Source organism: Drosophila yakuba, chromosome 2L, assembly GCF_016746365.2.
Source record: "Drosophila yakuba strain Tai18E2 chromosome 2L, Prin_Dyak_Tai18E2_2.1, whole genome shotgun sequence".
In the NCBI taxonomy this organism is placed as follows: Eukaryota; Metazoa; Arthropoda; class Insecta; order Diptera; family Drosophilidae; genus Drosophila; species Drosophila yakuba.
The window spans coordinates 15,927,463-15,954,260 of NC_052527.2; the positions used below are offsets into that span (position 1 = coordinate 15,927,463).

Genomic DNA, 26,798 nt, shown 5'->3' on the forward strand with positions numbered 1-26,798 from the left:
TGCTGGTATTGCTCTTTTATTATAAATCGTTTTAAAAAATATAATACAGTTTTAAAGGCATAACAATGTATGAGCTTTTAACATATTCTGTACCTCTTACCACCTACAAAATTCTTCAAAATAACTATACCTATAATAATACTACCTCTAGCCACCTACAAAATTCTTCAAAATAATTCATGCTGGAATTGCTCTTTTATTATACATCTTTTTGAATAATATAATACAGTTTTAAAGGCATAACAGTGTATGAGCTTTTAACCTATTACCACCTACAAAATTCTTCAAAATAACTATACCTACAATAATACTACCTCTAGCCACCTACAAAATTCTTCAAAATAATTCATGCTGGAATTGCTCTTTTATTATACATCTTTTTGAATAATATAATACAATTTTGAAGACATAAAAATGTATGAGCTCTTAACATTTCCTGTTCCTATAACCACCTCCAAAATAATTCTTCCCGCTGAAAATGTACTTTCCATGCTGAAACTACTCACAAACTACCGATGTTTTCTAGCGTATCTCACTAACAGATAGATTGATATATAATGGCTTATAGTCAGAACAAGTTTTAAAGCCACTTTGCCCCAGTGTGTCTTGATCGCCAGTCTGCTTTCGTTGCGCTGTGTTGCACTCTGCTGCGGAGGACCCCTTGCTCGTACGCATCACTCACTGCGGCGAAGGGGCTCTGGGTCTCCACTTACGCGGGCATACTCGGGTTACGCATACGACGCAGTGCCTCTGGGCCGGCGGCACAAACGACAACTGCCAAAGTGTGATTTACCAGGGGCCTTTGTGCGCCCCTCGCGGGTCCAGATCTTTCGGCAGATCGGTTGCAGCGGCTTATAAAGTGTGCATAGTGAAATACGCTGGAAGCGGTGGAATAAGCGAGTGGAGCTAGCGCAATTTTAGAGCTCTGCTTTGGCGAGCTCCGCTTTCATGTCATGACTTTGCATAATGCCATGCAAATATCGGGCCCTGAGCCTAAGTTATTGTGTTTTGCGGATGGCAGGCACGCAGCTTATGAAATATGGTCGCGATTGTTTTCCCTCAGCCGCATGACATTTCCTCCTTTTCATTCTGCCAGGGAATGGGTATCTTACCTGTGGTGGTGGGTTGGAAAAACAATATTGGCATATATTTCCATGGACATTTAGGGCTCTGATTTAGTATGCAGCCTTTGGTAGCAAACAAAAGACTTAGGCAACGAACTTGCCCGACTTGGGAAACCGAGTTGGGGAAGAGGCACAACTCAATTAGTTGCTGGCCAAGCTCATCATGGCACTGCTTATGGCGATGGCGATGACGATGACGACGATCAACTTTGGCAACCACAAATTAGAGAGCAAAGCCAAGCTAGGGAGCTGCATTGCCAAACGGCCTGCTAACAGGAACCGCCAGCTATTCCAAGCGATCCAAAGCGATTCCAGCAAGAAGGCAATCAAAGCATAATTAATAATAATAACAGACGCCGTTTTGATGTGCCTCTGACACGGCTTCAACTCGATCTGTCTGCAATCCGGTAGCCACACGCGATTCTTCATTCTTCCATCTCGATTCTTGAATCTCGATTCTCGCCCAGAAGCTCAGAAGCTCAGAAGCCCAGAAGCCCAGCGGCTGCCATCGATGAGAGTCCCAACGCATTCGCATTAGTTTCCAGATCTATGCAAAACTGCGGATTTCGAATCTGGTTTCGCCTGGCCTTTTAATTGCCTGGGCCCCAGAGCGCCTAATGAAGATATTAAAAAATTGCACTGCAATAATTTCCACGAATGTCTTCTGGTTTGTTCACATTCTGCGCTGGCAATTAACTTGTGTTCAGCTCGTGTCTAAGCATTCAATTCAATCTTGTCTGCCATCGAGTGCTGCATAAATCTTGCTAGCTTAACCGGGATCGGGATCCTCGTCACGGCCCTCGTCTCCGATTCCCGTCAAGGCGGAATGGAGCTGGAACACATTACGACTTGTTTGGCAGTCGAAATAATGAAGACGATCGGATGCGTTCGAAGAAAATCTCAAAATATGGTTTTACAGCCATCATTTCTTGAGCATACGTGGCCATACTTATTACTTAGACTGTGAGCACAGGAAGCAGAAGATTTGATGGATTTGAGTTTTGTTTTAGTTCTCTATATAAGCTAAAATAACCGAAGAAAGTGTCTAGAAAGTAAAAGCATCGTTGTATTTTTAAAGGCACTTTAAGGATGAGAAAAAAATTAAATTACTTGACTGGAAAAAAATTGATTTCTGTACACATCAACTTTGAAATTCTGTGGTGATATGAGAAGTCATAATTTAAGTGGAACAAAAAAATAATATTATCATTTCGATGTGAAAAGATATGGGTTCCTTTTAAATTTCAGAAACACAACATTAAATTCGATTGAACTATAATTTTAAAATATTTTATAAGGCTCATTTCGCATTACATTGGACATAATTTTTCTCGAATAACTTTTAGATATAAGAGCTTCCTACTAAATATTTTCTGACAACTCTCGATAAAGTTTTATTGTTTTATTTATTCACCAATCCATATGCTTGTGCATTTAGCTTCGCATCTGCGGCTTTGCCACACGGGCACCACCACAGTTGCAAGTCCTCGCAGCCCATCCATATTGATTTTGGTTTTAATTAACAAAGCCATTAGGGGCACTCGCCCGCGAGTTGCAAATGCCTCCGCCCCTGACAAATGCCGATGCATTTGGGGGCGTGTCCGGGGAGCTGGCTGTGCAGATGCAACTTAATTGCAACAGCAAAGTGCAGCCAGAGCGACGCTGATGGCGGCGGCGGCGGCTTGCATGACTTGGCCCAGACAATTGGCCAACTGGCTATGTGGCTCTGTGGCTCTGAGCCGCTTAGCTCCGCATTCAGCCGGCGCCACAAAGTGCGAGACTACAGCGACAACGGCGCGAAACAGCCTTTGTGATTTATTTATGCACGGCGATAAAATATGATTTTGTTTTCGTTTTCGTCATTTTTGCTCCAAGTCTTTTCACTCGACTCCAAGCTGGTAATGTGAAAATAAACCAAGGCCATTAAGCGTCTCCGCTCATGTTGGCCATGCTAATTGCCCAAAGTGGCGGGCGGTCGATGGGCGGGGGCTCAGGCCATGTTTATACGCATTTATGGCCAGCAGAACTGCGTCGCATATTAATTGTGTCTGAGGAATGGCACTCCCTCTTCCCCCTTTTCCCTGCCTTTGGCTTTTGGCCAGGCGGTTCTTAAACCTCTTAAGCCGCTGTCACAATGACAGAAATTGAATTCGGCTTTCGTTGGCCCATGATTTGTCTGCGCCCACATCAAAGCGATTTAGATCAGTATGTTGTTATACATATTGTTTGGTATTGGCTTGAGGTACGTCAGAGCAAGTGTGTTGGTTTGAAGGGATTTTCTGGATTTGCTTAGCCGAAAGTAGACACTTGACTGACAGATCAAGACAAACACGGCCGAATTCCTCGGCCACAGACTCGCTGGAATTCCCCTCCCACTGGCGACTAATTAATAAAACATTTAACTCACACACATGCGGCTAAAAGCGGCAATAGAGTGCAGTGGAGAGGCAGTCGCGTAATTTTTATTGACAGATTTACTTTTTGCATTTAAATTGCCTGCATGCCGCAGTACAAGCACAGTACAGCCACTTGCAATCAACAACCTGCAGCTTGCAACCTGCAACTTGCAACTGGCAACTGGCAACTTTCAGCAGAGTGGCAAGATTCCGCCTGCATTAACACTCTTTGCATTCCTGCCTCGTTAGCTCTTGAACTTGCCTCCGAGCAGGTTTCTAGCGATCCAGTAACCGCGATAAGGGGCGAATTATCATTGTTCGGGAGAAGGGGCTCCGAAGGCGGAAACATAACAATTTAGCCGCACTTATATGCTAATCTGCCCCTGCATCGCCTTGCACTCAAGTCGAAAGGCAGATGACAAATCGACGGAGTTGCCAGTCAAAGGCCTTTTTGCGGCTATTAAGCCCGCAGATTGCAGATTGCAGATTGCAGCTAGCAACTCGCTATGTGCTGCATCATTTCACTGTCAGGGCATCTCATAAAGCGCAATTAGCAGCTAATTATTTTTGCCATGTTGCTATTGCTGTTGCTGTTGCCAGGTTGTCAACGAGCCTCTGAGAACAGTTAGTGCAAAAGTGCATTTACCGTTCTAGGTTTTTGTCAAACAACGATCCAAATCGAGAGATTTATCGGCGACCTCAAGTCGGTGCACATAATACCCTACGTACAATACTTTCCATAACTTACTATGAACTCTTCCAACTCAAAGAGTCCAATAGCTAAAATATTGGGTAAATGTGTCAAAGTTGGTATTCCTACAGCGGTTCTTTAAAGAAGTATTAAACATTTCATTAAAAAGTCAAATTACGCGATTATAGATATATAAATAGTTAGAAATGGTTTTAATTAATCTTCCAAAATCCCACCATAAAACACCCTGTCCGATTAGATCACTATGTCTGTGCATAACTCATTCTAATAAAGCAATTACAGCTTCCAAAGCCGCAGATACCAGGATTGATTTACTCCTGCCGAAAGCAATCTTTGACTTGCCAGCCTTTTAGAGTCAGAACCAATTCTCCATGGGATTGGTGGTTGGTTCTGGCCGAAACGCAGGCAGTCCGCAAACTCGGTTTCGGCCTGGCCAACTTACACTCTGCGTAGGCAGACGAACACAATTTCTTTGCTGCTGGTTTTGTTAATGGCCAAGAAATTAGATTCCAATTTTAGTTGGCCATAAATCAAAATAAGCCAACATGTACAGCGGGAGCGGCTGGAGCAACTTCTGCAGCAACTATGCAGTTTGCTTTATTACGGTTAATTTGTGAACAGTTTTGTTGCGATGCAAGCCACATAAATCAAATCAGATTTGGCTGGAGCGGCTCTGTGTCGACATGTTTTAGCATCCGAATGTGTCTTTAATAATTAATAATTATGCCTTAAATGCAGTTTGGCTTTAAAAGCATGGTCCGTGGATAAGCACCTATTTGTGATCACACGTTTTTCGGCCATCTATCGAGTTGAAGCCCCACTTAGCTGACCTTCAAGCAAGTTCCGCTAGATAAAACACCTCAAGTAGATGTGCCAACACTCGATGCGTGATTTCCTTCACTCGCCGTGTATGCATAGCGCAGAATAAGTAGAATAAAAATCAATCAATGCCAATTTGTTTACCAAATCATCATAAAAAGCCAGTCCAAGTCCCAGATGAAACTACTCAGCCTAACGGACGCATCGTCCGGAGAAGAACGAAATGTAATTATGGTCAAAAACAAAATTGAGCATAATCACTCCAGCAATAAAGGCAGCATTAATGTATAAAAATCGAAGCATCAAAAAAGTCATAGAAAAAACCCAGAGACGACAAGGAACAAAAAGCATGGGGCAAGCAGAAAGAAGAAACACAGCCAAAGACACGGCTTCAATTAAAAAGGCAGATGGAGAAGGGGGATCCGATGGGGCAGGGGCAGGAAAACAAGTTCATAGACCAAAGACAACGACCGCAGAAGCAGCCGAGTCTCCGGATGAATGCCGTGGGCCCCGACTTGGAACACACACAGCCACGGATATACATATGCTGGTTATGTGGTGGCTTTTCGGATGGGGGAAAGGGAGCAGATCGGGAGCAGATCGGGAAGCAGGGTATCTGGAGTAGGGGATTTGAAGGCACTATGGTGGGCGCATGAGAGAAACACGCGCGTTTTCCACCAGCGTATGCCATGATGTATTAGCCACAAAGTTCGCAATTAATTGGCAGTTGCTCGAATAAAAATAATACTCGTACCTTGAATCAATTACCGTGAAAACAAATTGGAGCTTCTCCCATCACCGCCTTTAGCTCACCGAATTTGCATTGATGATGCAATTTCTCTAACATCCATTATGAAGGCGAGGTTCTGGCACGAAAACCTGATCGTGGCGTTGCTGCTGCTAGCCGGTGTTCCAGCGAAAAGAGGCATCGCGGTGTCCATGGCTCCCAGGGAAGATGGTCGAGATGGTCGGAGTGGAGTGGGGTACCTCAATGTTGGACGCTTGGCACACAAATTGCTGGCATAGCTGATGCCACGGCTGTTTGCAGCTGTGAAAATTTGCACGCTCTGGAAACCATTTTCCTGCCCGTTAGCAGGGGAACACAATGTAGCAGCAGCATACTTGCCGCCTGCGATCTTTAATAAGTCGCCCGATCTTTAATTGGTTTAGTGCGACCGGGAGATAAGCAAACGCAGTTCACGCCATTATGCAACTTTCTAAATGCTCAAATTGAAACAGCGAGTTAGCAGGCATGCGCCAAGGTACAGTCCCACTAATTAGTCGCCGTACCACTCGGCGTATGCGTAATAAACGCATCTGGGAGTGGACCACACACGGTTGGGAAGAGGGAAGGGGCCAGACCGGCATTCTTAATCAACTTCCAGGCGGGGCGAGAACAAACCGCTTGCCGGCTGCCAAAGTCAATAAAAATGTCAACACGGCAAATGTCATGTTGACAAGGCAGACAGAACAAAACGTGCTGATTCTGCGGCTGCTGCAGTGCAAAAATGCCAAGTGCTTCTGCGTTCTGTGTTCTGTGTTCTATGTTCTGTGTTCTGTATTCTGCGGAATATGGACATTCTCAGCCGTATAACCTTTACGAGCTTTACCACCGCTCCTTTCTCTTGCCCACCCATTTTTATGGACAGTTCAAAAATCGTTTATGACAATCGCTGCGAACACGGAACTGGCGAAGCTTTTTAATAAAGTTTCGACGCTGTTGTTGCTGCTCTGCCAGGGATAGTAAAACAATAAAAGGATACAGGGGCTAACAGGTCGATGGCGAGTAGAGAAGGGGGGGAGTCCTGCCACACAATTGCTGTCCATCTGAGAGACGTCGTAAAACTAAAAGCAAACAAGTCTTAATGGAGCGACACCTGTCCCCGAACTCACCAGAGGCCACACTCGTACATGGCGACCTTACACAGGAATATAATATTTCAGGGTGCCGTATATAAGAGAAATAGGTAGGAATACTAGGAACTATAAAGTTTTATTGAAGGGAGTTTATAACCGAGTATTTAACCTAGAACAACGAGATGAAACCCTCCCACTCAACTTAAGGTTCACATACACCTAAGAGAGCTTTTTTCTCTGTGTAAAAATAAGCTGAAGCCATGGTGTAACTTTCGCTGCAGACACATAAGTATTAGCAGGTATATATCTGAGCGATTATTCTTCCACCGCTCTTCCGACATTAACCCAAATCACACAAATGACTTCAGAAAACCGCACACAAAGTGCCAAAGTGATTTGGGGCCAACCTTTTGGGCATTGTGCCCGTAGATTGGGGGTCGCAGATCCCAGCACATCTTGGCCATCTGCTAAACTGTCTTTGGCTGCGCATTGAGCCGTCGCTCATCGCTCAAGCTCCGCGGCAATTTGTCAACGCGACCGCCGCATAATGATCATTCATTTGGATGCCAGATAAGCGCGGACTGGCTAAATATAGGCACTTGCCGCAGGTCTCTGAGGCTGGGCAGAATCAGCAGAGCAGCTGCAGCAGGCCCCGCAAACCCTCAATGGGCCAACTGCGGCTGTGAACTAGTTTTGCAGAGTGCCTAGACGGGGCAAACCAGTTCTCTGGGTCAACGACTGCCAAAGTAATTGAGTCGAAGCCCTCATCCCGAGCCCTCCATTGTCGATCAATGCAAATAGCGGCCACAGCTGCCGGCTAACCTGAAAGTGGCGGGCTTATTGCTGCAGTGCTCCCTGCTCTTGCAGCTCTTGCAACATGGACTGCTCCTGTTGCTTCTGTTGCTCCTGCTGGCCGGCTGGCAACAATGTTGCGCAACATTCGCTGCACGCAAGTGCACTTTCCATTTTGTTCTCCCGCCTTAATGACTTTATGGACCTGTGCCCAATTGAAACTGGCCACAATTGCTTGCCAATTTCGCGCAATTCGCTGCAGTCAACAGACATAAAAAAGAGGGCCTAGAAGAAATGCAGGGCGCACAATAAATTCGCCAGACCCACAGGCTCCCAGGCGAATTTATAGAGTTTAGACACAGTTTCACCAGGCTGCTTGGTGTGTTGGTGGGTTGCCGGGTTGGCGGTCTTACTGGCTGGTTGATTGTGGAAACCCCAAGGCGGGAACTGGTAATTTGCTTTGAAAGCGGCTGATTTGACGGCGGGCAAAACTATGCAAACGGGCTCTCCAGCTGCGACACGTTGCACGTGCATGCCGGGGGATTTGGATACGGTTTTAGTTTTGGTCACCCGACTCACTCCCATCCAAATAAAACATCCACTACAGTTCATACACAACGCATTCTTGCGTTTGCATCTTAAAAATTCGAATGGCAAACAATTTTTCGGACTATATTCCCCATTGAGTCGCAGTCGCAATCGCAATCTGCGCAATTAATTTGCCTGCAAACCGCAGAAACCGCTTCCATTGACACGTCAGTGGGTCCCAGTCGAAGTGGCAGCTCAAATCCCACTCCTTTACCACCACCACTGGTGAACTAGAAATGGATTTCGAATTGGAAATGTTAAATCGGGATGTGGCTGGCGAAAAGAAAGAATTCACTGGCTAAAACAACAAAAGGGCGGACAGCATTGTTTTGATAAAACGCCCGCATGAACTCAACTCGCATTTCCAGTTCGCTTCAGTTGAGTTCAGCCCGTGCCACGCCTCTTCTACGCCCACGCCCACGCCCCACTCAGATATATATATTCGCATATGTGGATGGATGAGGGTTCGTGTGTGCAGTTACAATGCACAGTTATCCTTTGATATGGCACACAGCAAACTGCCATGAAATGGTGCGTGTTCATTTCCCGATGTCAAAGGACCGATGCCAGTGCACTACGGAAAATGGAGAGCTTTAATTGAATTAAAGGTTTAAGAGACTTCCTTTTAACCTTCATGGCAAATATTTTTTAAACTTCTAGACTATATCTCGAATCTGGGCAAAAGCATATTAGATATTTATGTGTGTTCTCCAAAGAAAAAAGAGTATCTTTAGGTGCAATATAATGCCAATATGTATAATATATACACTGACATATAACACTGAATTCATGAGTTCTTTAAAGTTTTACATATAAAACTTACGCTACATGTACTATAAACATTTAAAAGAGTATCGGTAACACCGGATCCAAAAAAGATTGCACTTTTTAGACATTTTATCATTAATCAGCATTTGCTCACTATTAAAGCATGTGGTCTTTAAATGATATCCATATATGTGTCATATTTTTTAATGTCTTATTAAATAGCAAAAATATTTTTATTTTACTTTTTACATTGGTTTCAACCACCCACATAATACAGAAATCTTTGGCTGCAGAAGTCACGATCGTCTGGTTTTCCACAAAATCGCTGAGATCGCAGAGGCCGCAGCAAACGGGTTGCAGGGCATTAAAGCCGGTCTAGGATAACAATGTCTGAAAATGGGAAAATGACAACGGCGACAGGCCTGCGGGCCCAAAACCAACAGCAGAAACAACAACGACAAGATAACAGAAATAACAACAAAATAGCAACAAAAGCAGCGCAGAGCTGTCGATTTGTTTGTGTAAATGCTGTGATGCGAATATTTTCCATTCTGACGTTTGGGAAAAACAGCTCCAAACTTCCTCCCCCACTGCCACTTGTGTCGCCGTCGAAATAAAAAACGCATGAAAAACTAACTAAAATTGACAGCTTGTTCGACGGAAAATAGGAAGTGCAAAACCGCATAAATCCAGCGAATTACAAAAGGAATACAATGAATACAATGAATTCCATGCGGTTTTATATTACATTAACAATATGATTCGGCTTTGCGGCGAGGGATTACCACATTTTTTTTTCCACCTACTTTAGCTTTTCCGCTGGCGGCCTTTAACCCGGCACCATCCGGCCAGCGGGAGAGATTTTAATTAAATGTTTAAACTTTAATTAAATCCTGATTAGTCAAGCCTGCTCGCTAAGTCACGTCCTCCTCTCTTTTTCCTCTTGCAGGCCCATCAGCCGCACTCCGCTTACGCAGATCTCCTATCTGCAGAAGATCCCCACGCTGCCACGCCACTTCTCGCCCAGTGGGCAGGGCCTGGCCACGTCCTCCGCCCTCGGCAGCGGTGGCATGGGTCTGCCCAGCAGCTCCTCCGCCAGCGCCCTCTACGCAGCCCAAACGGCGGCCGGAATCCTGCCCACCTCCCCGCTCCCCCTGCAGCGCCACCAGCAGTACTTGCCGCCGCACCACCAACAGCACCCAGGAGTGGGTATGGGATTGGGCATGGGACCGGGACCGGGACCAGGATCGGTGGCTTCAGCAGGACCGCCCCTTGGCCCCCAGTACACCAATCCCAAGTACTCAAATGCCCAGCTGCCGCCACCGCCGCACCACCACCACCAGCTCTCGCCGGCTCTATCCACACCCTCGCCACCCTCGCTGCTCCACCATCCCGCCGGCGGCACTTCATCCGCCTTGGGCCAGGTTCCCTTCCTGGGCGGACCGCACATGGACATGCAGCGCCAGTCGCACTCGGACGACGACAGTGGCTGCGCTCTGGAGGAGTACACCTGGGTGCCACCTGGACTGCGGCCTGATCAGGTGAGAGCCTTCAAAAATCCCAGTCTCAATATATAGCTCCTAAATATATAACAGCCAATTTAACTACAAATCCTCGGATTTTTGTTTACCATGTGGTCATTATCATGTGGTCAGATCTTTAAAGTGTCAAAGTTCACCAAATTGTTATACATTTATATACCTGTTACTCGTAGGACCAAAGGGTTTACTAGAGTCTACATGGTATTCTTCCAATTTGGACAGCCATGTCCGTTGGCTACCTGTCCGTATCTGTCCGTATAACTTTAAAATTTGACTATCTACAGTTTATATAGTTAAGCTAATGGGCTTTTTATGAATTACTTTGAACCTAACAAAAATTCCATTCAACTGTGCATACACAACCGTCTTAAACTTAATTGGAAGACATTTGTTCGGTGCCCCTGATTAAGTTTCCCAAATGTACAGGTCAGATCTTAGTGGTGCCCCAGTTTTAAGCTGTTTTAAGGCTGGGAACATGTCCAGCAACTGGCCGTACCTAAATCCACATATCTTCGCCTCCAAGACATGCTCTGATATCGACGTCGAACCTTGGACGACTGCATAGTGCAGATTGCAGTGAGGAGGCGAAGTGCCAAGGGCAGACCCAGGATGGCAGGCGAGATTTGTGGGCTGGCGATAAGCGGGATACTTGAGTTATTGTGCGTTATTTTGTCACTCAGAGCGAGCTGTAAATAAATGCACGCGACGGAGCCATAAATCAGCGACTGGTGGCAAGGACGGCCTCTCGCCAGTTGGAAGATGATGCAGCGGAGTGGCCAGTGGAGTGGCCAGTGGAGCGGCCAAAGGCGATTGGGACCGGCTCTGCTGGAGCGCGTCAATTAGGCGAGATTCTAGTTTACCGGCTCTTCGTTTGTCCATCCGTCTGTGGACTTAGATAGCGCTAATGAGTGCCCGCTCCCAGGAGGAGGAGGAGCAGGACTCCCCCGCCGGCCAGCAGCCATTCCTCAATTCAAATGTGACTTTAATGGCCAATTCAATTGTGGCTGAAAGCGGCAGTGCTGTGCTTTTTTCAATTATTTGCCAGGCGCCGCAAAACGAAACGAACTCGTAAATTATTCGCGTAAAATATGCGACAATGCCAAATAAATCTTTCACAATCTGCGCGGCAGAAGCGCCCAGTTTCCAACTCCGAACTCTCAACCGAAATTTTTTTTGGGGGCCTCTTCGTATTGCGTTCAACTCTTTGACTTCCGTTAAAGCCATTCCATAGGATGCCATCCGATGCCATCCAATGCCATCCAATGCCATACGATCCCATCCCGACGTGGCTATCAGATGTCTAGCAATGCATTTCTTCGTTTTGCTTCGCTTTTCACTCGCTGACTGGGTGACTTTACAAACAGAATTGAAAATTTATTTACAGCCATGTGGCAGCAATTTACGTTGATGCGGCATAAGCCATGTGTCAGTCAGCCGCCGCTCTAGCTGGCATTTTCCATTTCCATGTCCCGCTTGCAGCTTTCCGCTTGCAGCTTCCCGCCGATGAAAGAACGCTTGGCGAGCGTGGCCAATAAAGTAAGCTTAGCACGTTGTGCACCTTTCAACCTGGCTCTCAAGGAGGCTGGAGATGGAGGAGCAGGAACCGAGAAATCAGCGTAATAAAATCAAAAATCCCAGCTCGCGCAGTGGCGGCTCTTAACCCATTGTGCCCGCGCCTCCTTAACTGTAATCTCAACCATTCCGCAAGGTACTTACCATCTCCTCTGTTCTCCCGCAGGTTCGCTTGTACTTCTCGCAGATACCCGACGACAAAGTGCCATACGTCAACAGTCCCGGGGAGCAGTATCGTGTGCGACAATTGCTCCATCAACTTCCGCCGCATGATAACGAGGTGAGTCCCGTCAAAATCCCAAACCCAATCCCAATCCCATTCTCATTCCCAATCCTGAACCTGACCCCAAACCCAAAGCAAAAAACCAAAGCGCAAGCCCCTCGGGATCGTGGGCCCGTCAATTTTGCGGGATTTAGCCCAACTGGAGGAGCTGGCATCGCATGGCAGCACCGCTTATCGAGATTGAAACCAACTCGAATTACGGGCTATGACATTTCAAAGTCAAATTGCGCTACGATTTTCCCACACACCTCCTCTCCTTTCCAATCCACAGATGTGTGCAATGCATGTGTATGTCCCTCCCGACCATTTCCCGTTTTGTAACCTTTAATTAATCGGGGAAACAAGTGCAGACTCAGTCGGAGTTTGGTATTTAGAGCAGACGCTGACCACAAGGCATTGCTGAGCGGATATCGGTTACTTGCTGGGAATAGTGCTGGTAGAGGTACAAGTTGCAGTACCTAACAATATACAAGACCTGCATGTGAGAGTTCAAAGTTCATATATGAAGGGCGATTTTGTACATATATATTTGGAGCAGCTTCAAAGATGTTTTCAGTTAAAGTTCAGCTAGAATAGTAGGTACTACATGTACAACTGCCGAGGTACACCACTGTTTCGGGCATTGGGGTCTGAGATCTGGAGGATGGCTAACGATGACCAGAACACTCACTGAAGGCCGACTTGAAATGAGAAAAAAGAGGACCAAGCCGAAAAATAAGTGGGGGCAGCCGAAAAAATTTGCATACAACACACAAACGAGACGCTGGCCGTAGACCACAGACCGTTCTGGGGAGTTGGGCAGAGCTATGGCCAGAGATGGAGATGGAGATGGAGATGGAGATGCCGATGGAGTGGACAGCAGGAGGCTGACGGTGACGGTGAAGCGTTGATGGGCAGTAGTAGCCTGGGCTACTGACTACCGTTTGCCTTTTGCGGTTTGCTCCGCGTTTCTCCGGGCATCGGTCATCTGGCGGGCTTTGGGATTTGTTGGATTTGTGGGATGTGGGATGTGGGATGTGGGCCTGTCTGCCGCCGAGACAAACAATCTCGCCAGCTCCCTGTCCGCGCTTCTTGGAAAGATCACTTCAGGCCAGCTTCAGGTTCAGCTTGGTTCAGCCCACCGTTCCTCGGCTCTCTGCTGTCGAGTCCCACTTGAACATATGATTTCCCTGTCTTTTCCCAGCAGTAGGAGGTGGAGTAGACCCCGGGGGAAAAGCGGGCGATGGAAAGCCACAGTTTTCAGTTACTCGCTGTCATTTCAGGTTCGTTACTGTCACTCACTGACGGATGAGGAGCGCAAGGAGCTGCGGCTCTTCTCCACGCAGCGCAAACGCGATGCCCTGGGCCGCGGCAACGTGCGGCAGCTGATGAGCGCCCGACCCTGCGACGGCGTAAGTACTCTCTGTCCGATACTCTCATCTCTGCATCCGCGATCTAACTGACCACCAATCCTTGCAGTGCGATGACCTAATCTCCACGGGTGACATCGCCGTGTTCGCCACGAGACTGGGTCCCAATGCCAGCTGGCATCCGGCGTGCTTCGCCTGCTCCGTTTGCCGCGAGCTCCTCGTGGACCTCATCTACTTCCACCGGGATGGGCGCATGTACTGCGGACGCCACCACGCCGAGACCCTAAAGCCCCGCTGCTCGGCGTGCGATGAGGTGAGTGCTCCCTGCTGGGGATTAGCATTGCTTAAAACTATTAATTTGTCCCAAAGAATGATATTTTGGCTGTCTAAGTTAAGTACCCCGTAGCTAAAAAGGTGTTGATCTTCAATCCGCAGATTATCCTGGCAGACGAGTGCACGGAGGCGGAGGGCAGGGCGTGGCACATGAACCACTTCGCCTGCCACGAGTGCGACAAGCAGCTGGGCGGGCAGCGGTACATCATGCGGGAGGGCAAACCGTACTGTCTGCACTGCTTCGACGCCATGTTCGCCGAGTACTGCGACTACTGCGGGGAGGCCATTGGGGTGGACCAGGGCCAGATGAGCCACGACGGGCAGCACTGGCACGCAACGGACGAGTGCTTCTCCTGCAACACGTGCCGCTGCTCGCTGCTGGGTCGCGCCTTCCTGCCGCGACGAGGAGCCATCTACTGCTCCATTGCCTGCAGCAAGGGGGAACCGCCCACGCCCTCGGACAGCTCTGGCACCGGCATGTACACCACGCCCACTCCGCCCACACAGCGAGTGCGCCCCCACCCACAGGCGCCTCTGCCAGCGCGCATCCCAAGCAGCCACGCCTCCAGCTCGCCGCCCATGTCGCCGCAGCAGCAGCAGCAGCACCAGGCGACCTTCAATCAAGCGATGTACCAGATGCAGAGCCAGCAGCTGGAGGCGGCGGGGGGACTGGTGGAGCAGAGCAAGAGCTACGCCGCCTCGGACTCGGATGCGGGCGTGGTGAAGGACTTGGAACATGGCGGACACATGGGCGGAGGAGATCTGACGGACTTTTCGGGGGGTCGCGCCTCCAGCACCTCGCAGAACCTATCGCCTCTGAACTCACCCGGCGACTTCCAGACCCACTTTCTGCCAAAGCCCATGGAACTGCAGCGCGACGGAGTGTACAACTTCAACGAGATGTCCTCGAACCTGGACGCAGCCTGGCCAGCGAAGCCCACCAACAGCTACCATCTGCAGAGACAGCTCCTTGAGAACCCACACACTTCCAGCATGCCGGAACTTGCGGGAAAACTGGTGGCGCCTTCTGCACACATGCAACACATGTCCCAGCTGCACGCCGTCTCCTCGCAGCAGTTCCAGCAGCACGAGTACGCGGACATCCTGCATCCGCCGCCGCCACCGCCGGGCGAGATTCCCGATCTGCCCACTCCCAACCTAAGCGTGGCCTCCACCGCCCTGCCACCCGAACTGATGGGCTCACCCACCCACTCGGCTGGCGACAGGTCGCTGAACACACCCCTGTCCACACAGTCGGCCTCGCACGCGCCCCCACATCCGGTATCCATACTAAGCGGTGCCTCCTCCTCCTCGCCGATGAGCGGGGAGCCGGCCAAGAAGAAGGGCGTGCGCTTTGAGGGAATTCCGGACACCCTGCCCCGATCGCGCAGCTACTCGGGCAACGGAGCGGGAACGAGTGGTGGCGGCGAGAGGGAGCGGGATCGGGACAAGGACAAGGAGGGAGGCGGTCGCCATGGTCACGGCCACTCCTCCCGAAGGCGAAGACGTCGCAAGTCCTCCAGCAGCTCATCGCACCATCGCAGCGGCAGCGGCCATCGGTCGCACTCGACCACTCGAGCGGACACCTATGCGCCTGCCGAGCCCCTATCCTCGTCCTACCAAAGTCCGCCATCTCTGCTACAAGCTGCCAACTTGGTCCACGAGTCGCCCAAGGGACAGCAGAGGGAACGGGAGAGGGAGCGGGAACGGGAGCGAGAGCGGGAACGCGAGGAGTCCGAGGAGTCGGACGTGTGCTCCACCTGCTCCTCGAGCTCCTCCAGCTCGGAGGACTACATGATGATGTACCAGCTGCCGCAGAGGCGCCACTACGGCGGCGTGCGCGTGAGCTATGTGCCCAACGATGCACTGGCCTACGATCGGAAGAGGAAGCCCAGTGAACTGGGCGGCGACAAGGACAAGAACTGCATCATCTCGTGATGCCGCCTGCCGGAAGGGTTCCAATCAGAGCCCAGGCTCGAGTACAGATGCAGATGCACAAGTAAATCGAGATCTTATTAATGTGGCGCCACGGGCAACTCCATCTCGTGGCTAACGAAGTGGCCCAGAACGCTCGCGGGGATCATAAATTCCTCGGAAGGGAGGCAATTGCCTCTCCACCAAGCAAAATAAAGTTCAACTTGACATTAAGGCGCCTAGTTAAGATACACTCACAAACATACATATGCAACTCCGGAGGAGGAGACCCTACGATAAGAGCCAACACTGTTCCAAATACACATCCCTAGTTAAGCTAATTGAAGATTGAACTATATATTATTACTATTGATTACCGGTAGCGTAGCGAAGATACATTGCAGATAACCCTATTTATACATTTTATTTATATTTATCTATATTTATCGCATTCTAGGCTTCCCATATACGGTGAGTATATGCCTAGACAATTAAGTAGAACCCTGAAGTTGACGATTGGGCTAATGAAACTCTACAATAACATAGGTTAAGCGGAATCACTGTATGACATTCACGAGAATAAAGTTCAAAAGGAGTAACTCCAAGGTGTTTGTTGGGGAATAGAGAAGCAGCTGCATCAGTTAAACGTTTTGTAGTCATAGTACTTCGGCTACTGAAATATACTTTAAAATATATATAGTTGCAACTTTGTGCCATTTCCTGCATTGGCTGGGGTATTTGCGGGTGCGATAGCTTCTCTGGCGTATGTGCGGCGTAATTATGCATCAGATAATGAATACAAATTACGCGCATGTCGAGCATTGGCAAGCGGCATCCACCAGCGGCAGCAACATGGAAATTAAAATCGAAAATAAGGCAGGCAGGCCGAACTAATAAGTTGATGGCAAGTTATGGCGCACCGCTCCTCGTGATCGCATCGGATCGCATCGTTTCAGATGGGACTGGGCACAGGGCCAGGTACTCCAGTTGGCAACCCGTCGAATGAGAGCAATCACATGCATGCAACGCTGGCCACAGGGCGTAATTAGCAAATAATGCCGGCCACTCCGATGGGGCATATTACTTGGTGGTGGACAAGGAGCCGCGGTGGACAAGGCGAGTGTAACCCTTGTTCCTGCTTACATTGTTAGATTCAACAACTTGTGGCCCAGCCTTCTGTTTGCATACATTCCGCTGGCTGCCATGCACTGGGAACAATATGTAGAGCTCGGTGCTGGATGAGAAAGATTATTCTTTTACGGAATAACATTGCTTTATAGTTGTATACCCCTATTAAGCTAAACGGATCAAAGACACTTGATTAGCAGAGTTGCTGAGATGCCAATTTAATAAACATCGGAAATAAAAACAAAATTAAAACAAGAGAGAACGCTATAGTCGAGTTCCCCGACTATCTGATACCCGTTACTCAGCTAGTGTAAGTGCGAAGAACAGTTTTTGGCGGTTTGTGGGCGTTAGAGTGGGCGTGGCCAAAAGTTTTTTGGCGAATAGATAGAAATTTACAAGACTAATACAAAAATGAAAAAATATCAAAACATTTTTCTAAAGTGTGGGCGTAGCAGCTTTGGGCGGTTTGTGGGCGTTAGAGTGGGCGTGGCAAAAAGTTTGTTGGCAAATCGATAGAAATTTACAAGACCAATACAAAAATGAAAAAATTTCAAAACATTTTTCTAAAGTGTGGGCGTAGCAGCTTTGGGCGGTTTGTGGGCGTTAGAGTGGGCGTGGCAAAAAGTTTTTTTGCAAATCGATAGAAATTTACAAGACCAATACAAAAATGAAAAAATATCAAAACATTTTTCAAAAATGTGGGCGTGGCAGTTTTGGGCGGTTTGTGGGCGTTAGAGTGGGCGTGGCAACATGAATCGACAAACTTGCGCTGCGTCTATGTCCCTGGAGTCTGTATACTTAATCTCAACTTTCTAGCTTTTGTAGTTCCTGAGATCTCGACGTTCATACGGACAGACGGACAGACGGACAGACGGACGGACAGACGGACATGGCCAAATCGACTCGGCTATTGATCCTGATCAAGAATATATATACTTTATATGGTCGGAAACGCTTCCTTCTGCCTGTTACATACTTTTCAACGAATCTAGTATACCCTTTTACTCTACGAGTAACGGGTATAAATATCTCTAACGAAATATAAATTTCAATTACAATGTATGCCGTGCACAGTCTTGTTACTAATACTATTTAGTTTTTCTCTGAAGTCTCATATTTTTGGCATAAATAACCTTTGCCTTAATTTTCTGTGTAAAGGATAATATTTCTGCCATAAATAAAGTTATATTTTCACTGTGTGCGACTGCCAGTCGGCCAAATCATTGACAGCTGTGTAATTTGTGGCTATGCCCCTTCCATGTCCAGTTTGTCACCAGGCCCGACTAATGGCCACTTAATAACGCCCACTCCGGGGCAGTTTGCATCCTCCTCCGTGCTTCATCCTCCATCCGCCCCTTGAATGCCACCTGCATGCTGCTGGAGTGCGATGGAAAAGGCCGATAAGCCACCGAAATAGTCTGCGTCTGGCATTGATAAGCCAAATGACTTTGGCGTTAACGCACAGACGTACGGAAAGTACCTCACTCCTCACTTCTAACTCCGAGTGGAGATCTCCAGCGACACTGGACAGCAAGGACTCTCTGGGCACGCAACTTTTGCAATTGTAATTCCGCAAAGTTTCTCCTGCTCCAGAGAGGAGGTGGAGCAAGTGCATTTGCCAGATAGATTTTTGTTGTTAGATGCCATTTTTCGTTATAATCCAGCGACGGGCAGCAGACAAAGGACGAACTCTCACTGCTCTCCCTGCTTTCCCTGCTTTCCAGCTTTCACTCGATGCGTGCGCCTTTGTGTTTTATTGCATGTCATTTCCGCTGCCGTTTCCTCCGGCCTGGCATACTTCTGATGATTGGTCTGCTCCTGTCTGGCGGGCATCCTGCCACCGCCACTGCCAGTGCCACTGCCTCCGGCAAATGCAGTGCAGCCATTATGTTTATCCTGCCACACATACTGCCATCTGCCGGGCACACTACACAATCCGAGTCCCGTTCCCATTCCCATTCCCAATCCCAATCCCCCGGTCAGATGTACACTTGTACATCAGATATGGCTGAATTTATATTCGCATTTCCGACGCTCATTTTTATCATGAACGAAAACTGGGGCCCACACACTCCGCCAGCAAATTGTAAATGTGCAGCTGCCGCACTTATGCCCCTGCCCAGGATCCGTTGGAGTGGAGCATCCGGGTGGACAAACAACCGAGATTGGGGGAGAGAGTGGGGCGACTTTTATTGGGGCCGTGACTACATGGGACAATCTGCTCGTGGCATTTTGTTGCGCTTTTCGGACGTGGTTTCCCGAATTTTCAACTGCGGTTTGCATTGCCAGCTTTAATTGCATGCAATGGGAGCAAGAATCTGAAATTCGAAAGTGTTCGAGATATAAAGTTATTTGAGTTGGTGATTCAAGAAAGTTTTATTTATGCGGACTAACAGTTTAAGCCAGGAAAATGCGTAACATAGTGGTTATGATTGTAAGTTCTCAGCTCTTCCTAGTAATGTAGAGTACACATATTATTACTTTATTACTAATATATCACTACTTCATTTAGCTTTTACTTTGTAAACAGACAAAGCTAAAAAGCAACCTAATACACACTTTGAAATAAATTCGATTAGTTTAGAACGTAGTTTACAGTGAAATTTATGGTGTCTGACACCATACAGAAATACTTTACGTGTAACCAACGTCAGTTTCGCACAGTTCGATTATGAAAATGTTATTAACTTCTGCAGAACGTATGGAATAAAAAAAATATGTAATTTATGTGGCCAGAGTCGGAGCTTATTATGGCAGCAGAACTCCAATCCCCCAACGGACCACCACTCACTATCGACTGGAACGGACTAATGGCGCAGCTTTCAGCAATTGTTTACTGGCCCATTAATTAATACAAATATAAATTGGCAATATGAGTGCGTGCTGCTCACACTCAAACAGCAGGTCCACACAGCACCGGCAGCAAAAACAATGAATCAAGTGTAGGCCCGGATCCGGTCCGGTGAAGTGCGTCCGGAGAGCGGGGGTTTGGTCGGGCCTGGCGCATAAATAACCACGAAATGGCCGGCAAAAACAGAAATAAAAAAAATATGTACATCACACATACATACATATGTATATATATTTTTATGCCCTTCGCCTAGAACGTTTAATTAATTTTTAGCGTGTTTCGCAGCCCCCAAAAGCAGGCAGCAAAAAAGAAACAATTATTAATATTCGCCTGGCCCAAAGTCCCCGCCCCTCCAGCCAATCCTCCGGTCACGTCCACACTCCCCATTCGGCGGCATTAAAGGGATACATCATCATAACTAATAATAATCATGTGGGGAGGCAGTGGCTCGCTCGACTTAAAGAGATAGCGGCAGTCGTCCTGCGAAAGTGGGACTAACTGCGCTCGGCTCGAATTAAATTAAGCGTTATTGATGGTGGATGGTGGGACACATGTCCTGGTCGAGCTCTCCGAGCAACTGTATCCGTCTGGTATTTATCGCACCGCCGTTCCTGCAGCCAGCGAGTCCAACAAGTCAGCCATAAAGAGACAGCCGAGTCTGCACAGTGGGGCAAAGTCATTAATTGTTGGAAAAGTTAGAGAAAATGTGACTGATCCTCACAGAGGTAAAGCCTCTAAAAGGGTTTGCGAGCAAAATGCAATTGATTTAACCAATAAATTAATTAAATTAACCATTAAATATGTTAATTACTTACCTCCTCCCACTGTACAAGCACTGCCGTGTGTGGAATGTCAATCTGACTTGCCCCGACTGACTATCATTAGCCGCACTGTCTTGGTCTTTGGCTAATGTGCAAATCTAATTAATGCTGCACTGGGCGGAAAATTTGAACCCCATGCGTGACTCGATGACCGTGAATCGGGCCGGGCGGAGGTGGTTGGTAACTAGCCAGTGTGTCCGCAATATATGCCACAAATAATCATAAAACTAATGTTGCAGACGCTCCAGCTCTCCTCCCTCCGCTGAGAACTGGCCGAAAACCAGACCGGGGTCTGTCTGTTTGTTACTTTGTAACGCATTTATTGTGGTTATACTCGTATTTTCCTTCTCCGACTGGCAGGAGTTTATTTGGTCTTGGTCTGGCCACAGAATCTGTTGTATCTGTTTCGGTTTCGGTCGTGGCTTTTCCTTGGCTTCGCCTGGGTTAGCCACATAATTCATAATGAATTTATGATCGGCGGGGCTGCAATGTGTTTATTGGCCAAGCACGAGGTGATTTGTAAACTGGTGATCAACTTTAAATGAAACAGTTGGGGCATTTCAACAAAGGAAGTGATCAAATTGAGCTCCTTACACACAATAGTTAGCCTTAAAGCTTTAACTTAAATCACTGACATGTGCTCTCACTATTCATATCGAATGTTTCGAAGGCATTTGCCATAGAAAAAAGACAAGCGGAGTTGGCGGAGTGGAACTTTTAATTAAGCCAGGACTTTCGCTTCCGTTTCGCTGCCTCTGCGCCTAAGTAGCTCGGCACAACAATCTAAATAATTAAAATATGCAAATGCCGCCTAATCCTGACCAGTGACACGTACACGCAGACACAACAGTCCGGAACGAAACGACGGACCCGTAGTACCCGTTCCTCTGAAGCGGAGCGATTTGGGGAATGGACACGAGGACATTCAGACAACCAGCGATTTACTTAAATTATTCATGGCAATGCAGTTCGACTCGGGGGACACGGATGGCCTCAGCCCCACTGTAGCAGGTAGTAAATTAAGTAAATGACTCCGCCGAATTGTCGGCGTAAAGTTTGAACAACACTTTGCAGCAATTAAAGACCCTCCGCGCTCAGATGTATGCTACGATTTTTTCCAAGCCAGGATGGGGGTGTTCATCTAGGTTTCCATTCGGCGTTTGGTCTGGCGGCAGCTGATCCGCTCGCTAAAATATTCAATTATCGAAGTGGTGCATAGGCCGCCATCGCAGCGTTTTGCCTAATTGTAAAAGTTTTATGAGCAGCACTTTTAAAGCCGGGAATTTTATTCGTGTTTTACAACTTTTTGCCCGCGCGGAATGTTTGTTTCCGTTTGTTGTTGGAAGAGGGAAAACATAATTTTTAATTTCGTTGCCCGCAGCGTTTTTATTGGTTTTTAATTTCGCTGCTGCAGACATGGTCCGCTGCTTGTCCTTTTCCAGCGAATGTAAACAGCGTCCTTAGAAGCTGCCACCGAAAGGGACGCCAGGAAACGGGCTCCTCTGCTCCGATCCTGATGCTCCTGCGGCCCATCGGGCGGCTGTCATAAAGCGTTAGCGTTGCTGTTGCTTTGTGTGCAGCGTCGTCAACGATATCATCATCATTTTCATCATCGACTGGATGGAGGAATGGCAGGATGCAGGCTGGAGGATGGAGGATGGAGACCTTCCCGCTGCGTGCAAATATGCTTTGTCTATGGCATTCGTTTCCATTTTTTTTGCTCCTTGTTCTCCGTGTTCCTTTGACTGTTGTTGTTACTTTTTCATTACTTTGGCTTAAAATTGATATGAAACTTTTTGCCCGCTTTCGACGGGGAGCAGGAGTCCTGGCAATACGCTCAATACGCTTCGTTTCGTGTTTATTTTGCCACACACATGCAAACCCCAGGGTCCTGCTGTCTGTCTGTTTTTGCTTGTGCGATTGCGGACTGTTGTTGGCTCTTCGTCCTTGCTTTCATGGGTTTTTAATTACGACAAGAATAACAATATCATGTGGTCCTTGCTGGCCGAATCGACCAGGTTGTAAAGTTTCCCAATGTCTTCCTCTTTAACACACCGAAATCAATCCGAGTTGAGACTGCATGAATATATTTAAAATGGAAATATATTTCTTAGACATAAATAAAATCAAATCTCCTGGGCTGGGGAGCATAATTCGATTGCCAGGCCGCTTATCTGTAAACTTTATTATCGCATTCGGCACAGTCGGCAGTCCCCAGACATTCCATCCGATTTGACTCATTGTCGGCATAGCTAAAATATCGCTTAAATATTTGATATATCATGCATATGCCATGAGGCCCCTGCCATAAAGCCCATCCGACGGGTAATGCAAAGCCCCTGAAAAAACAACCACTGAGCTCGAAAAAAAGGAAGAAAAATGCAAAGTAAACATTGCGCATACGCCGTGTTGGCCCCCAGGCAGCGCAGCAACACTTCTGCCAGTTTCAGGTGGCGTGGCAAAGCGCTAAACGCTGTTTGCCATTCGGATATCGAAAGTTATAAAGCATGAAATCAGTGCCAGCCACCGCCATGCGACGATGATAACGAGGGTCTGGGATTTGGGGCTTTCCAGGGGGCGTCGGAGCGAAGGTACAACTTGGCGGCATATTTAAATGTGGCTGCAGGGCAGACAAAAGGGCAGGGGTGATGGGGTTGCTAGAAGTAGCAGGGGCTGAGCTCCGTGTTTGCATTTCGCTTACAGGCACTGGCAGACAGTCAAAAATGTGGAAAATGTCTCCGCAGTTTCCCTGCCGCTCGGTCGGTCGGGTGGAATTTTCGGCAACAGGAATTTCCCATTTGCAGTGATAATCAAAGGGCCGATCAAGTTCCAGGCCTACGGCAGCCACTCGAAGATGAACTTAAAGTTTGCGACGAGTTGGGCCGCAAACAAATGGAGTTTTCTCCCCATTTTCTCTCTCAGTCTGCCATTCTGGACCGCAGGCTTTGGCTCTTAATTTTCCGCTTGTGGTTTTTTATTTTTTGTAATTTTCTACTTTGTGGCCGCGGGAAAAGGGAAGCGCACGGAGATAGTTGCTCGCCTGTGTAATTATCCGCTTATGCCCTTTCCTTTTACCGTCATTACTGTTGCCTTTGTGGCCATATAAAGTTGTCGCTGTTTTGACGTTTTCCAGAAAAGCTGCTTAGGCAACTCCAACTTCCAACTACCAACCTGGGCAAGCGGAAATTGCACAGCAGCGGAAGTAATTGGCAGTGGCATCGGGATGGAGCACTGAGCAAAAGGGAAGCCTCTCTAATTTGGTCTTGTAATTAGCAAAACAGTAATGACCTCTTTCTGGGCCAGCCTCGCAAGTGCAATCGAAATGTGGTCGACGCCGGGCAAGTTGGCAATCTGTTTGGCTTGCACTTCAATTACTTGTTTCAATGCCGCAATTACCATTCGTTTGGCCAAACATAATGTGTCCTTGTCATCGCTGGCTGCTCCTCCTGTGGCGTCTGTGGCTCCTGTGGCTCCTGCTCCTCCAGCTGCAGCTGCAGTGCTGTCCCGGAAGATACTTGCCGTAGACCTTGTTGTTTGCACCTTTGCTTTGGCAATTTACACATGGCAATGGCAATAATAAATCAAAAGTGAAAATGCAAATATTTTCCAGGCACCAGGCAGCAGGCACCAGGCGGCAGACGGTCACCAGCAGCCAGACAAACATCCTGCAGGAAGCTAGACAATGTGGTTGTCCATTGACTCGCAGGAGGAGGAGTGGGGAAGGACTAAGGACGTGGGACGAGGCTCTAGAGATTTATAGCAGGTGCGTTGTAGTTGTAGTTGCTGCAGTGGGGGAGTTCGACACAGTGGCATCAATAAATAATTGGAAAATGAATGCTTTGCTTATAAGAGATTTCGCAAATGACCCGACAGACAATGGATGGAATATTTGATGGGACAGCCGGGTTGCTGGCTGCGCATAAGTGATGGTTAGACCAACAACACTCGACGGATGTGCATCCAATTCACTTTAACTGGCGCCCAACGCCCAACTTCCGGCACTTAAAGTTAGCTACCGCCCATCTCCCATGAGGGATGCCGAATTCAGTTCCCTTAATCGACCGCAAAACACCCAACAAAGTCCCACCAGCCATCAACTGTCAGCGAATGCCACAATTAAAATGGAAATTAACAGGGAAAGCACACTGTCAATACGACTGTCACCTCTGACAGCCAGTTGACAATTGCAAATGAGCACGAGTTCCATGGTATCCAGATTGGCATACACATGGAAACTGGCCAACGAAGCCACTTGGCGGGCTCCGAAATAAACTCATTATAGCAATTTATGCAAAACGCTGCCACCGCAATTGAGAATTGAAAATCCATTTAAAATTGAAAATGCCGCCGAAAAACCTTTGCCACCCAACCCGGAAAAACCGCTCCACCTCCAATTCCACCCCAATTCCGCCCGTTTGTCATGTTGCGGTTGCCACCACCGAGTCTCGTGTTGTGTTTGTTGAGCCGCCTTCATTGATGCATATGAATTCAATTATAAAACAACGTAACCTTTCTATGGGGCGTCGAAGGGGGCGTGGCAGGCGACCACGACCGCGAATGAAACAGTTTCCTATGAAACAGTTTTTTGCCAAAGCGAGAGCGCAACTTGTTAATTTTATGCGGCAGACAATGAGGACTCGAGGATACGATACGCCAGGGTGTCTCTCCTTCATTCGTAGTGGCGCATTTACATTTCCGGCGGCATTTGCATATTGCCTGAATAAAAATCAAAAGACCTGCTGGAAGCGGCAGCCAAGGAACTATAGGTGCTGTACACAGAGAGAAAAAGCCACCTGGAAGATAGAGTACTCGCGAGGGAAATCTTTTACATTTATGTGAAAGTATCTTACTGTATAGAGCTTGATTTGTTATTACTCTAGAGATCTTTTTATGTAATTTGGTTAAGAGATGAATTAAAGCCCTTAAAAGTTGTCTGCATATGGGGAAATAGAATGATTTTAGATATATTTCTTCCAGTGCAGGAGGAAAAAGTGGAAGCCCAGAGGAAGTTCACATTCTCGCTGTCCAGTGGGCGGGGCGCGTAGGCGTTCACCTGCCACCAAATGGCGGGCAGCAGGCAACACAAATAACGGGGCAGAGCACAACAGTACAACACAAAAGGCGTTCGGCTGGGCAAGTCAACTGGTCCGCACTTGACACCTCATAATAAAATTAAGTATACGCCACTCGAGCCGTGCGATAGGAGCAGCCCAGGAGCTCCTCTTCCCGTCTCCGTGCTCCGTGCTCCGTTCTCCGTGCTCCAGTGTTATTTATGCGCTCGGCAGGACATCCAGCGGAAAACACAGCGTGCAGTCGTCCTTCTTTGAAGTTTATTTGCGTATTTCAAGAGCGCCTGCCACCGCTCATTTCAATTTTCCAGGCGCGCCTTCCTCCTTCGTCCTTCGTCCTTCGTCCTTGTTGTGCTCCTGCTTAGTTGTCCCATGCTGATGTTGTTGTTTATGCTGCTGTTCCTGCTGCCGCTGGCAATTGTTTAACTAGTTGGTGTCAGTTATAATGAATTTTAAATTAAGTTGTTATTGCTGTCGGGCCGGTATTAAACGATCCTGCTCGCAGGAGCTGGAGCAGTAGCAGCAGTTTATTTGCATAATAAAGGACATGACTAATGTTAATTAAATTGCAGCAGACAACGACTAGTTTTTGGGCATTTTAATTAAAAGCACAGGCGGCGACCCTTAGATATTCAAATTCGATGTGCCAGCCTGAAAGTATGCAGTGAAAATTGAGCAATGAAAAATGCATAGGGCTAGAGTAATAAAGCACGAACTAATTTCACTCATTCAATATCAATGCTAATTGCCTGGAAGAGCAAATATTTACTTATTCATATCGCTGTGGAACTCGTTCTTGCCCAAATTCGAAAAAGTAAAATGCTTTGATGTTTGTGAACTATACTATCATACTTTTGGGCATCCCAAACAAACAGGATGAA

General features: G+C 47.6%; 1 protein-coding gene across 4 annotated transcripts in view; it reads left to right on the forward strand.

The window, feature by feature from the left end:
- LOC6528397 (protein prickle) overlaps positions 1-16,647 on the forward strand; it is a 60,432-nt gene extending 43,785 nt beyond the window's left edge. For all 4 annotated transcript variants that reach the window (XM_015198444.2, XM_039371790.1, XM_002089408.3 and 1 more), the window contains 5 exons: positions 10,006-10,597; positions 12,336-12,449; positions 13,715-13,843; positions 13,911-14,114; positions 14,237-16,647. In XM_015198444.2, coding sequence (XP_015053930.1) covers positions 10,006-10,597; positions 12,336-12,449; positions 13,715-13,843; positions 13,911-14,114; positions 14,237-16,072 — 2,875 coding nt within the window. In that variant the 3' untranslated portion in view covers positions 16,073-16,647. The remainder of the gene's footprint in view (positions 1-10,005; positions 10,598-12,335; positions 12,450-13,714; positions 13,844-13,910; positions 14,115-14,236) is intronic.
- Positions 16,648-26,798: the final 10,151 nt, after the last annotated feature.